The sequence below is a fragment of the Haliotis asinina genome, chromosome 12 (genome assembly GCF_037392515.1).
Source record: "Haliotis asinina isolate JCU_RB_2024 chromosome 12, JCU_Hal_asi_v2, whole genome shotgun sequence".
Lineage (NCBI taxonomy): Eukaryota > Metazoa > Mollusca > Gastropoda > Lepetellida > Haliotidae > Haliotis > Haliotis asinina.
In genome coordinates this window covers 1,789,789-1,804,357 of record NC_090291.1, presented here as the reverse complement: position 1 = coordinate 1,804,357, position 14,569 = coordinate 1,789,789, and the positions used below count along the sequence as shown (strand labels likewise).

Genomic DNA, 14,569 nt, shown 5'->3' with positions numbered 1-14,569 from the left:
CGTTTTCAGGTTGGTGTCGCTAAGGAAGGTGACGTCTATTCCTGTTGTTTTCTTGATGAGACGGCTGATGCGATGACTTATCTGGCCATGGTATGGTATGTTAATTCTGATGGGGGAAGGTTCTGGTTTAGTTGACTTGGGAGTTTCTGTTATGTGTATATATACTACAATCCTTCAGTTTTACCCTCACTTGACCTGAAGAAGAGACTAGAATCTGTCTCAAAACGTTGTGACCTTGTATAACAAAGAAGTTGAATCATAAAGCCCTTTTAGTTCAATATTATATTGACCTGTACCTCACTTCCAAGAGTGAAATTGTTATGTTATAAGCAATGTCATGCAAAATCCTATTGTCCATAAAAAATACATATTTTACTATCAGTAGAAAGTAACTTTGCCTTTGTAAGTCGGTGAAAACAAACTTAAATAGCATTCATCCTAAGACAGGGCGCCGCCATTTTTGAAAAAATGAAGTCAAATCCATAACTTGTTTGAATGGCATTTAAGAAGCTGAGGTGTACAAACAGGACAAATTGTTTTGGATAGCAACAATTGTTTTGTCAAGCACTGTACTTGACAACGGTACAAAAATCTGTATCGAAACGTCGCAATCACGCAATAAAGAAGTTGTTATCCAAAACAATTTGTCCTATTTGAAGTCAAATCCATTTGAATTAATGAGATTATGTATGGTTTGTTCTCATCAAGTTAGAAAATCAAAACTACATAAATATGTATTTGAATCATTACCGAAAGGAATTTGCATGACACAACCTGTAACATAACCTAGGCGAGGTCGGGGTCGAAGTGAAAATACTGCGCGATAAATTTCTTCACTGACTAAATTTACTTGGTTTGTAACGTTCACTCACCAGTATGTAGACACTTGTCAATATACGTCTTTATACTTGGTCCCATAATCCTAATTACTTTATAATCAAAAGAAGCGATCTGCGAATGTATAATATCATGTACCAATGTAGACATCGGATGTAGACATTTCATAGTTTGCCTATATGAATCATAATTCGCACGCACGCCCTAGTGTGTTTCGTCTGCATCATTACACTTAACAACGAAAACAATGATTCTGTTGAAAGCTACGACAACTTAATAAAAGCAAAAAATGCAAATATTAAAATCAAAGTTATATGAGCAATGTCAGGTTTTTCACATTGCTGTATAGTTTCATTGGTTACCCAAGGTAGCACACCTGGCAACTAATTGCATAATGTGCGTCATTCTCTTAAAAAAGTTATTTAGTTAGCCAATAATTAGCAATCAATGTATTGGCGGTTAATCCTTTGAAAGAAGGGTATTGTTTTTACATAGACACAGACACGACAGTGAGTGAGTGAGTTAACATTTAACGTCACATCGGCAGTATTGCAGCCATATCGTGACGAGAGCATTCTTAAAAAAGGAATCTTGATAAATATGAATATGATAAAAACCTGTCGACGACGGACAGTAAAACAACTAGAATATCACAATAAGAAATAAAACCAGCGTGAAATGTTAAGACTTATATTCCTATTCAGACAATACAATATAAAAACAGGCTATATAGATCACCAACAACTGAAGGTAGATCACCATATTAGGGGCCATGGGGACTTACAGTACTTCTGCTACCTGCATGGTCCCTAGCTGGATTTACATCATCCCCTCAGGTGATGGTGATTGTAAAGCAAGATTAGCCACAAATTAAAATGACACATATTCTACGGCTAAGACAAAATGGAAGATCAAATTTGACTTCAAATGTTTTGGGACTTACGTACCCTCTCAGGAGGACAATAATTTTACAGTGCTTTAACCCCCCTCGAGGATACAGCCACTAACACTCTAAGTTACTAATTCAAACTTCCAAGCATAAAATATTTATCTATTTACAATTCATTTAGCAAATCTAATTCTTTTAAAAATGCAATAATTAAATGAGAACTAACAGAATTAAAAAGATCCTTCAAAGTTCGTGAATTAAAATATTTATCCCTTGTGATGGAATATTCAACACAGTCAAGCAGGACATGCTTGACTGTGATTCTTTCATCACAAGGGATACAAAACGGAGGATCTTCACCTTTTAATAGATACTCGTGAGTATACCTCGTATGGCCAATGCGACATCGTCGCATAATGACCTCCTCAAATCTGGACTGACAACCCAGGTAAGTATAACCGATATAAGGTTTTATTTCATGTAATTTATTTATACCTACTTGGGTGTCCCACTTCTTCTGCATCAGATCACGGATATAAGATCTTATTGTAGCTTTATAATCTGAGTATGGAATAAGAAGTGGTGTCACAGATTTGTTGAGTGCTGCCTTAGCAGCAAGATCGGCCATTGCGTTACCGGAAATGCCAACGTGGCTGGGTAACCAACAGAAGACGATGTCGTACTGGCCAGTAGCAAGATCATTATATAATTCAATAATTTCAATTAAAAGTGGATGTTTACAAGAAAGATTTTTAATAGCCTGAAGGCAAGAAAGAGAGTCGGAATAGATTATATATTGTTTATGTTTATGGCGTCTTTGAATATATTTAAGAGCTGTTAATATGGCGTTAGCCTCAGCGGTAAAAATAGAACTGTTGTCTGGTAATCTAGAAGATATTGTTCTGGATCCAATGACAGTGGCACAAGCTACTGCGCCACCGTCCTTGGACCCATCTGTAAATAAGGATTTATAACTGCTATATTTATGTTTCAATTCATTATATTCTTGTTTATACTGTAATTCACTAGTTTCTGATTTTTTAAATGTGGTCAGTGTTAGGTCCACTTGGGGCCTAACCAACTGCCAAGGAGGAGAAGAAAGAAGACGGGAAGGAGCTATATTTTCCAGCTCAATGCCGGCAGCAGCAAGAAATGGTTTAATTCTTAAACCAAGAGGCGGTACAAGCGAAGATTTCATATTGTATAAGTCCTCACACAGAGGACTGAAAACACAGTTATATGCAGGGTTTGACTCACTGGAATATAATTTTGTTACATACTGTAAAGCTAATTTGATACGTCGCTGCTCAAGAGATGGCTCATCGGCCTCAACGTACAGGCTGTCAACAGGTGAAGTCCGAAAGGAGCCAAGACAAAGTCTTAGACCTTGATGGTGAACAGAATCTAAAAGTTTCAGGTTGCTTTTACAGGCTCCACCATATACAATGGAGCCATAATCAAGTTTTGACCGGATCAGTGATCGATAAAGTTGCAGGAGGGTCCCCTCCCCATTTAGAATTTGAAACGACTTTCAACAAGTCAAGTGCCTTCAGGCATTTAGTTTTGAGGGATTTGATATGTGGTAGAAACGTTAAATGTGAGTCAAAAATTAATCCCAAGAACTTGGCCTCCTTTACAACTTTGATGGGAGTGCCATCTAGAGATAGTTCAGGGTCCTTATGTGGCTTATATGTTCTGCAAAAATGTATACAATTAGTTTTGGACTTCGAAAATTTGAAGCCGTTTTCAAGACACCATTTATTTATTTTGTTTAAACACAACTGCAGTTGCCGTTCAATAGTATGCATATTTTTACCTCGGCAAGAAATATTAAAATCATCCACGAAAAGCGATCCATCTATTGAATCGTTTAAAACTTTTGATAGACTGTTGATATTGATGCTAAAAAGAGTAACAGATAAAATACTGCCTTGTGGAACACCCTGATCCTGATTGTAATGATCAGACAGGGTAGAACCCACACGGACCTGGAATTGTCTGTCATTTAAAAAGTTGGCAATAAATTGAGGCAAACGACCTCGCAAACCAAAGTCATGTAAATCCCTCAAAATACCATGTTTCCAGGTTGTGTCATATGCTTTTTCAAGATCAAAAAAGATAGACACAGCATGTTGTTTATTAATTAGTGCGTTTTTAACAAATGATTCCAGTCGCACTAAGTAATCGACAGTACTTCTGTTTTTACGGAAACCACACTGTATATCTGTGATAAGATTATTTGTTTCCAAGTACCAAACAAGTCGATTATTTATCATGCGTTCCATGGTCTTGCAAACACAGCTAGTTAGTGAAATAGGTCGATAATTGGACGGATCCGTATGATCACGTCCAGGTTTAGGTATTGGTACTACTATGGCGTCACGCCATGACGGAGGAAAGTTACCCGATGTCCAAATATCGTCAAAAATATTGAGAAGAGTTTCTAGGCAGGATTCCGGTAAGTGCTTCAGGAGTTGATAATGTATGTTATCAGCTCCTGTAGCAGTGTCATGAGCTTGATCAAGAGCAGTATGGAGTTCATAAATAGAAAACGTTTCATTATAATCTTCACCATTATCAGAATTGAAATTAATAGTTTTCTTTTCTTCTTGTTTTTGATATTGCTGGAATTTTGGTACATAATTTGAAGAGGAAGAGTGTTTAGCAAGGGTTTCACCTAGTTTATCAGCAATATCTGATTTATCAGTAAGCAATTGATCTCCATGTTTAAGATGATGGACCGTAGATTTAGTACCTTTACCTATGATTTTCTGGACCATGTTCCATACCTTGGACATAGGTGTCCGAGAATTTATTTTGGACACATAATTTTGCCAAGATTGGCGTTTGTTTTGTTTAAAAGTACGCCGTGCTTTAGCATTTACAATTTTAAATTTATTTAAATTATGCACCATAGGATGCCGACGGAAATAATGTTCAGCTTTCTTCCTTGCCTTCCTAGCTTGTTTGCACTCATCGTTGAACCATGGTTTTCTTATGTGTGGAACTACAGAGGACTTTGGTATACACTCATCAGCTATGGAATTCAATTCATCAGAAAAAGATTTAATAGCATCGGGAACGTCAATAAAACTTTCAGGTTTAGGTTTTTCAGCACACAGTGTTTCATATAAAGCCCAGTTAGCCTTTTTAAAATTTCGTCTTGATGATGGAGAAACATCGGATGGAGTTACAGCTTTTAACATAGTAGGAAAATGGTCACTTCCACAGAGGTCATCGTGGACTGACCATTCGAATTCATTAAGTAGTTCTGAATTTGTCAATGACAAGTCAAGAGCAGAATAGGTCCCTGTACCAGGGTGTAAATATGTGTTGGAACCATCATTATAAATACATAAATCATTGTCAGAACAAAAGTCCTCCAAGAATTTCCCTTTAGTGTTTGTAGTTACACTACCCCAGAGTGGGTTGTGCCCATTTAAATCTCCCATTATAATACAGGGCTTCGGGAGCTGATCATATAGAGCTTGAATATCAGTTCTGGCAAACGTCGAAGACGGAGAAATATAAAGAGAGCATAGCGTAAACGCTACATGTAACGTAATTCTCACTGCAACAGTCTGCATATTAGTATTAAGTGAAACAGGGCTTTGAATAACGTTTTGTTTGACTAGAATGGATGATCCGCCAGTGGCCCGATCACCCGGAGGTGCAAAACAATGATATGCATTAAACTGACGAAAATTAAATGTATCTGTTTGTTTTAAATATGTCTCTTGGAGACATATCGTTGAAGGTATAAAATCTTGGACTAATAGCTGTAATTCATGTAAATTAGTCCTCAATCCTCTGCAGTTCCACTGTACAATATTATTGGAATAAACTATCTTTTGGGGGGATTTATTGGGGATCTACCCCGCACTCTTTTGGAGGGCGACAAGCTATGTGCCCTAGAATGGACGTTTTCAGAAACGTCCATATCTTCAAGAGACCCATATTTATTGTACAATTGAATTTTATTTTGTGACCCCTTAGGAGCTCAGCTACTGTGTTGTTTTAAAGCATCAGGCTTTGGCTTTGGTTTACTTTTCACCGTTTGCTGACTATCAGATGTTGATTGAGACCTTGAATGTGACTGAGATGATGATGATTTGTGATCAGAAGACGACTTTGAGCTACTAGGGAGTGGTTCCTCAGTCTGTGATGATATAGCAGGGTACAAAAGCTGTGGAGAATCGCAATTTACCCAAGTCAAGGTAGTTTGGCAGCCTGTGGATGATTTTGTTATTTTAGAGCATGACTCCAATGTTGTTTTTGCTACTGCAGCATAGCTTTCTGGAAGATCAGATCTTTTTACTATATTTTTGGCCTCGGAAAAAGAGATATTTTAAGTGAATTTGATTCTATTTATTTCCATTTGTTCTTTCCAAACAGGACATTGTTTAGAAAATGAGGAATGGTCGCCTGAGCAGTTGGTGCATTTTTTAAAATCACTGGTACAATCTTCCGTTGTGTGTGTCTTCTCACCACAGTGGGCACACACAACGGACAATGTACAAGTATTTACACCATGGCCGTACTTCTGACATTTAAAACATCTGAGCGGGTTCGGAATGTACACGTCAACCTTGATGTTGCAGTAACCAGCCTTCAGTGATTTTGGAGCTGTCGGAGATGAAAAGGAGAACAGATAAGTATTGGTTGGAACACTTTCATTGTTTTTGCGGACTGAAAAGCGTTTGACATCGAGCACACCTTGATCTTTCATTTCAGTCATGATGTCAAGTTCTGTCATGTCAGAAAACAACCGATCACGGTCTCTGATGATTCCTTTGCTCGTGTTTAACGTCTTATGAGCAGATACAGTAACCGGAATTCCAACAAACGATTCTATGCTCATCAAATTGACTGACTGCTGCCGTTTCCCACACTCAACCTGCAGTGCACCTGAACGTAGCCGTTTAATGTTCTTAACTTCCCTGGCAATACCTTGAATACCTTTGGCAACTGCGAACGGGTTCAATTTTAGAGGCGTTTTATCAGCAGATTCGATCACAATAAAGCGTGGCCAAAACTCAATTGATCTGGACGGTCGAAGGTCAGTATCATCAACATCATTTTCAAGAGGACGTTTGGTTTTTTTTGTGGGGATTTCATAAGCCATATTTAGGGTTGAGATTTCATCATCCGAGCTCCCCACCCACCACGGAGTATCACAAGGACAATGCTAAAAACAAGCGGATCTCCAGCTTGCAGCACCAAGGATACCCGGATGATATACTCCAGCAGAAAAATTAAAAGATTAATAGTTCCACCAGATTGGCCCATGAGCCACCGCCTTCTGGCATACGACTCTAGGCAAAAACAAACAACATTAAGATCAAAACATTCGCCAAGTCTTTAGACATGTTATAATTTCGTAATTTTCTCACAACAGTAAACAAATGTAGCACAGGGCTTGGCGTGACCAGCCGATTGGTCGAACCGGGCCTATTCGACCACCCGTCTAGGCGAAGTCAGGGCCAAAGTGGTGTATTGAGCAACAGGAACACGATTGCAGGCCCCTATTGCCCTCAACCACCAGGATCCCCTCCTCAGCCGACACAGGCCGCAACCCACGGCAAACGGGTTGGTGGACCAAATATCCCCCCGGATCCACTGCGGGGGTGTCGGCGAGCTCTTAGCGTGACCCAGCACCCACCACGAGGAGGTGGCTCGCCACGGGTGCCCAGACTCGACAGAGTGTATTCCCCATAAAACTAATTAATCAATCCTCGTGTTATCGGTTAATCCTTTGATCGATCCAGACACAAGAAATGCCAAATGGGGGTCTTTGTCGGGTAATCTAGTGGCGTCACCACTAATTATACCGGTTATAAATTCATTAACTGAGCATCAAGTGAATGATGACAGATAACGTGTAGGTTTATACCACCTAACGCGGATTACAACCTAGCGACACAAGTGATTTTGACAGAATCGTCTATGAAAACAAGGGCTGTAACTCGAAAACTAGGCAAAGCAGGAGACAAAACTAAATGATAGTAGATTGTGAAAACATATAGCTTTTATTTTTCACAACAGCTTTCGCGATTTCAGGTTTGTACAAACCTGTAAACGAAATAGTTTAACCCCTGAAATGAAGATGAATACTGCACAGACCCTCATTTCTATACCTACAATTACTTCACGGAGACGCCGCTCTGATTGGTTGAAATTTCGTTTGCGACCGAGAATTGTTCACTGTTGACCAAACGGTCGATTTGATTTGATTAGATGTCGAAATGAATAGTTTTAATGGCGGGGTTTCATCTATAGCGATGTGAGCAAGTGATTTTGTATTTGTACCCTACTAGAGTATATGCGATCTGTTTGCAGCCGGACATTAAGTAGCCGGCCCAGTGCTCCCAAATCGAAGCCAAATCATGTTCTCTTCTAAAAACATGCAAGTACGTAAATGAAATAGAGACCCAGGTGTAGTTAGATGGAAGTGTTTCAGGTGGAAGAGGTGTATAGTTGAAGGTGTTGCAGGTGTGAGTGTGACAATCGGGTGTATAGCTGGAAGTACTTCAGAGGTGCTTGACGAGAGTCAAGTGTATATTTTGAACCGATTCAAGTGGAATTGTCAGAGTCAGGTGTATAGTTGGAAGTGCTTTAGGTGGAAGTTTGAGGTGCAAGTGTGGATACATGCAGTGGTGGAACTGTTTCAGATGGAAGTTTGAGGTGCAAGTGTGGATACATGCAGTGGTGGAACTGTTTCAGATGGAAGTTTGAGGTGCAAGTGTGGATACATGCAGTGGTGGAACTGTTTCAGATGGAAGTTTGAGGTGCAAGTGTGGATACATGCAGTGGTGGAACTGTTTCAGATGGAAGTTTGAGGTGCAAGTGTGGATACATGCAGTGGTGGAACTGTTTCAGGTGGAAGTTTGAGGTGCAAGTGTGGATACATGCAGTGGTGGAACTGTTTCAGATGGAAGTTTGAGGTGCAAGTGTGGATACATGCAGTGGTGGAACTGTTTCAGGTGGAAGTTTGAGGTGCAAGTGTGGATACATGCAGTGGTGGAACTGTTTCAGATGGAAGTTTGAGGTGCAAGTGTGGATACATGCAGTGGTGGAACTGTTTCAGATGGAAGTTTGAGGTGCAAGTGTGGATACATGCAGTGGTGGAACTGTTTCAGGTGGAAGTTTGGGGTGCAAGTGTGGATACATGCAGTGGTGGAACTGTTTCAGGTGGAAGTTTGAGGTGCAAGTGTGGATACATGCAGTGGTGGAACTGTTTCAGGTGGAAGTTTGAGGTGCAAGTGTGGATACATGCAGTGGTGGAACTGTTTCAGATGGAAGTTTGAGGTGCAAGTGTGGATACATGCAGTGGTGGAACTGTTTCAGATGGAAGTTTGAGGTGCAAGTGTGGATACATGCAGTGGTGGAACTGTTTCAGATGGAAGTTTGAGGTGCAAGTGTGGATACATGCAGTGGTGGAACTGTTTCAGATGGAAGTTTGAGGTGCAAGTGTGGATACATGCAGTGGTGGAACTGTTTCAGGTGGAAGTTTGAGGTGCAAGTGTGGATACATGCAGTGGTGGAACTGTTTCAGATGGAAGTTTGAGGTGCAAGTGTGGATACATGCAGTGGTGGAACTGTTTCAGATGGAAGTTTGAGGTGCAAGTGTGGATACATGCAGTGGTGGAACTGTTTCAGATGGAAGTTTGAGGTGCAAGTGTGGATACATGCAGTGGTGGAACTGTTTCAGGTGGAAGTTTGAGGTGCAAGTGTGGATACATGCAGTGGTGGAACTGTTTCAGATGGAAGTTTGAGGTGCAAGTGTGGATACATGCAGTGGTGGAACTGTTTCAGGTGGAAGTTTGAGGTGCAAGTGTGGATACATGCAGTGGTGGAACTGTTTCAGGTGGAAGTTTGAGGTGCAAGTGTGGATACATGCAGTGGTGGAACTGTTTCAGATGGAAGTTTGAGGTGCAAGTGTGGATACATGCAGTGGTGGAACTGTTTCAGATGGAAGTTTGAGGTGCAAGTGTGGATACATGCAGTGGTGGAACTGTTTCAGGTGGAAGTTTGAGGTGCAAGTGTGGATACATGCAGTGGTGGAACTGTTTCAGGTGGAAGTTTGAGGTGCAAGTGTGGATATATGCAGTGGTGGAACTGTTTCAGGTGGATGCGAGAAATGGGGACCGGCGTCATCCGCTACTTCCACTGCATGGGCGAACAGCGGGTGATGATAGCTGACCCCAAGGCCATGTACCACATCCAGTACACAAACAGCACTAACTACGTCAGACCCAGCTATGTCAAAACGTGAGTTCACTTCCTGTCCTGGTAAGGAATATGCCCTGCCCATCCAAAGTTCTTGAGAGGTGGTGGAGTAACCGTGTGCTTTAAGTGCTCGCTCGTCCTTCCGATGAACCGTTTGACTCCATGGGTACAGTGTGTGATGGTCATTGCTGATGTTCCTGATCATGTTATTGTTTGAATATTGCTACAGGCGGCATAAAATCATACTTAAGTTCTTGCAACCGGACATCCTCACGAGTGTATACGAAGGTGGCAGCGTGTGTTACTGGCCTGTATTTTCGTATTTTCATTGAAGGAAAGGGAACCTTAGTTGGAACAAATAAGCAACCCAGATCCATCCCTGATATTGATTTATGAATGTGGCTTGATTGGATACCGTCATGTCTCTTGAGCTACTTTCTGGTCATCAGGCGTATGTCTTGCATAACCAGTTGTCACAGTCATGATTTATTTCCAGCGTTCTGGAGCCCGGGATAGGTATGAGTCTGCTGTTTATGAACGACGAGGAGCATTCGGTTCACCGCCGACTGTGTGGCCAGGCGTTCAAGACGAAGGTTCTACAGAGTAAGTCCTAAATACTGGTAGAGACTCTTTATAGAATCTACGTTATCGTTGTAGGTTCATGTAGGCTCTCCTCGTCTGTCGTCTCTGAATTATCTTAGATTCCCTTCCGAACATCCTTATGCATAAATGGTCTACAGGAAACATACTAATCGGTAACCATAGTTAGATTATTGAAAATTAAGAACCTCGATTTTACGATCACACATAAACACTTGGAAAAAAGTACCGGAACACCCATTAATTTTCATAGTACATGTTACCGTTAGCAACAGCACAGGAACTTTTACCAAACCTCAGTTTCGAACCAGGGAAATCTTTTCACTGAAGCCGGCATCACAAAGGCCTGGCACACTCATTTGCTAAATATTTTTGTATTGCGAACATATATGCGGTCAATTGAAAGATTCTGGCCTACAATTCTCTTACAGTAGCCCCAGATGACAGAATTTCGCATAGTAGTAACATGCATATAATTACACGTGATGGTCACCTTTGATCGGAGCATGTGTATGTCTAAAACCGCTGTATGCCGCAACGAAGTGTCTCAATAATACAAACAACCATACAATCGATGAATATGAAGGGCTATATGGGAGTTACAAATCATGAGTGTTGCTATAATTTTGTTGCTATAATGTATAGTATCAAACCGAAATGTACTTGGTAAGGCATTTTTAGTGATGGACTGACTACTGTAATGACTCGGTTGTTTTGTAATAAAGGCATGATCCCAGCTATGCAGGCACACGGGGAAGAACTGGTTGACACATGGACAAAGAAGGCTAGGAATAAAAGTAACGGGTTGGTGGAAGTGGCCGAGGATCTGAGTAAACTGGTGAGTAATATGCTTCCTGTGAAAAAAGGTATTAACACTTACTAGAAGGACTATGTTATTCGTTCCACTGAGACCTGTGAAGATCCGGGTTAGAATCGCTCTTCAGCAACCCATGCTTTTCGCAATGGCGACTAACGGGGTGGTCAGGCTCACTGGATGACACATGTCATCCCAGATGTGTAGGTCGATGCTCATGCTGTTGATTGTCTAGTCCAGCCTCCGTCATTTACAGACTGCCGCCATATAGCCGGAATATGGCTTTATACCCCTTCAGATCACTGGCAAGCAAATCTTTGGCATGACACGTAATTATTTCTTCGGATATTGTTTGATAGTGTCTTTTGTCGTAAAATATAATTTTTGTCGGGTTTGAATATGTCTAACACAATTGATCCTCGAGTGTGACTAGCGTTACAGAGCTTGTTTTTTCAACATTACACTCATGAACAGATTGATTGTTTGAATGTCTGTTGGTTAATGAAACAGTACGCTCAGTACCTTCCTGTACGTATATTACCATAGCTAGGCGTTGGATGTCAATATCATGTCTGCAGTCAGAGCTTCATACCCCTGTACTAATACTGTAACCTGACTACATGGTCAGTCTAATTATATGAAGGGACATTACAGTACTGTTCATAATTCTCTCCCTCCTTCAGACGACGGAGAACATTGCGCAGTGTGGGTTCGGGATGGAAATGCGTGACCTCTCAGTATCTCATGAAGACGTTGCAAGAGCTTTCAACGGTGTTTCCAAATATAAGCCAGGGTACGCGTCTCTGTATATATACGGTATGGGTCATGTGAGGAGTCGAAGGCAGGTCTTCAGCATCAAGTCACTCACTCAATGTAACGGTAACAATGCCCCTTAGACATGGCAACCCTTGCTGTTTTTGTAAGACGCTAACGGAATCTAGTAGTCATGCTCGCTGACTTGGTAGACAATTATCTCAGTTGCACAAATTGATGACCATGCGGTTGATCACTGGATTGTATGGCCCAGAGCTCGATTATTCATAGACCGCCGTCATAACGCTGGAATATGGCTTAGTACAGCATTACACACCAACCAAGCAACAAGACATTCACGGTATCAACTCTACAAGCGCGGTAGGTCATATGCACGTAAGTTTCTCGACATTGTAAAAGAAAATTATGTGATATTGATGAAACTTGTAGTCTGTCTTGAATAGCGAGTTTGTTCCCGATGTTAACAAGGAACAATCTGCTACAGGAAACTGAGGTTCGTCTGGGCCAAGCTCGCGATGATATTGCCAACTAAAGCAAACAAGACGTATTCAAGAAATCTTAAAGTTTGCGACCAGATAATTGAAGAAGCCATGCGCATGAAACAGGCCGCCATTGATACAAAATCAGGTTTGTATACAACAAGAGTGTGGAATCTTGTCAGCTAGCTGACGTCAAGGGTCCCAATGGTCAGAGTTGCGCCAGTTTACCGTGTCCGTATCTTCTCATCACGGTTCGAACCTTCATGGTAAAAATCTAAGGCCTTAAAGACTATGAATGGGCTTTAAGCTGACTCGCTTTATTTAAAACTCGAATAATATTCAATGCCGTGTTCCGCCCATGTCAGTCACTCGGCATTAAGGTGATATGATTGACAACATATTTAATAAATATACCGTGTAAATGTATGTTTAACGACATTAATATTATTCCAATGTCCGTCACAGATCGGAATATATTGCTGACTGGTGTCTCGCATAAACTACCTAGTAGAAGACACAACTGTTGTATGTATGTTGAAATAGCAGAAAAAAATCATCAAACACCTGCGTGACCTCATTTCGCGGAAGTCAATGACCTTGGAAAACACTATGCAGGTGATCCCATTTTCACCGCGACCTTGAGCGGTCCTCGCGGTCATGGGTGTATTTTCAGGTCAGACGCATAGCAACCAAACAGACAGACCAACTGGTTTCATCCGGTTTCATGTTTTACCTGTATAGAAACCCCTTTCATTTTGGATCATGCATCAGTTTCATTCCTCATTACACAACACATTCAGGTCTCTCTCTCCCTCTTGAAAATGGAAGCCCTTCACCGTGATCATCTTAGGAAGAATTATTCTGGCCTCGTGCAAGCGATACAAAGAGTAGAAGAGGTGGTCGACAGACTGGCACAGTTTGGAGTGCTTACCACCTTCATGAAAGCTGAGATTATTGAGAAATGGCACGGGCAGGATTTGTGTACATGCTCAGAGGAGATGCTTTCAAGTGTGTTCAGTGTGGTGTCATTCTCAAGAATTAGGACGTAGAGGATAATACTTGGAGTGAACATGAAAAATGGTCTCCAAACTGTCCGTACCTGGCCCTGGTCCTAACACAAGGTAGAGGCAAGTACAGCAGAGTGGCGCTGTGGAAGCACACTGGGCTCATAACCCAGAGGACCTTGGATCGAAACCACGATCTGCTCCTTTTTGAACACGAGGGGAGTTCTATATAAAGGGCTACGAGGGCAATCTAGCTTCATTTAGCCATGGACCTGTAAAAGTGACACTTCATCTGCAACTGCCAGTATTCAACTGCAACAAGAAAATGAACAGGAGATACTGGAGACCCTATCTGGACGATCCTAAGAAATGGACCAAATATTACTACTTGCAGGCCAAGGGCTATCCCAGTCCCTTTGCGAATGTAGACGATTATGTGATCTAGTACAAGAAACAAGGGGCCAAGATGGACCTACCCACTGCTACAGACACGTTTGCTCTCACGTCTCCCACCCAACAAGTCGTTCAACAGGCGAAAGCCAATTTGAAGGGAAAAAAGTGTCGTCCAAAGGGAAAACACCATGGAAACAGTGCCCACAAAACGAATGAAAACAGATTTTTAAACAGAGACAAAAGGCTAAATGTGTCTGGAGTGAAGATACTCCAAATATGTAAAACACAATTAGCTCTAAGCCAAATTCACATTTTATTAAAGCTTTTGAACTACACAGTTTACTCTTACTATTTGTATACACATACTTTGACGTTCTCTTTAAGTAGTAAACTACTATGTTGCTTTTTACGTAACGTTTCTGCTACAAATTCCGCTAATGGAATTACCTGTTGCTACCTTGAAAATAAAAGTCTCAGCTAACTCAAGACATACAAGAACTGACGTGTGCCGTTCTCTGTGCACATGAAAAGCAAAGTTTGTCTCTGGGTG

General features: G+C 41.1%; 1 protein-coding gene across 1 annotated transcript in view; it reads left to right on the top strand.

Annotated features, from left to right (window-relative positions):
• Positions 1–14,569, top strand: part of LOC137258131 (uncharacterized) — a 33,138-nt gene that overhangs the window by 4,473 nt on the left and 14,096 nt on the right. Inside the window, exons 4-8 of the mRNA XM_067795695.1 lie at positions 9,854–9,997; positions 10,452–10,558; positions 11,281–11,393; positions 12,053–12,162; positions 12,628–12,770. Coding sequence (XP_067651796.1) covers positions 9,854–9,997; positions 10,452–10,558; positions 11,281–11,393; positions 12,053–12,162; positions 12,628–12,770 — 617 coding nt within the window. The remainder of the gene's footprint in view (positions 1–9,853; positions 9,998–10,451; positions 10,559–11,280; positions 11,394–12,052; positions 12,163–12,627; positions 12,771–14,569) is intronic.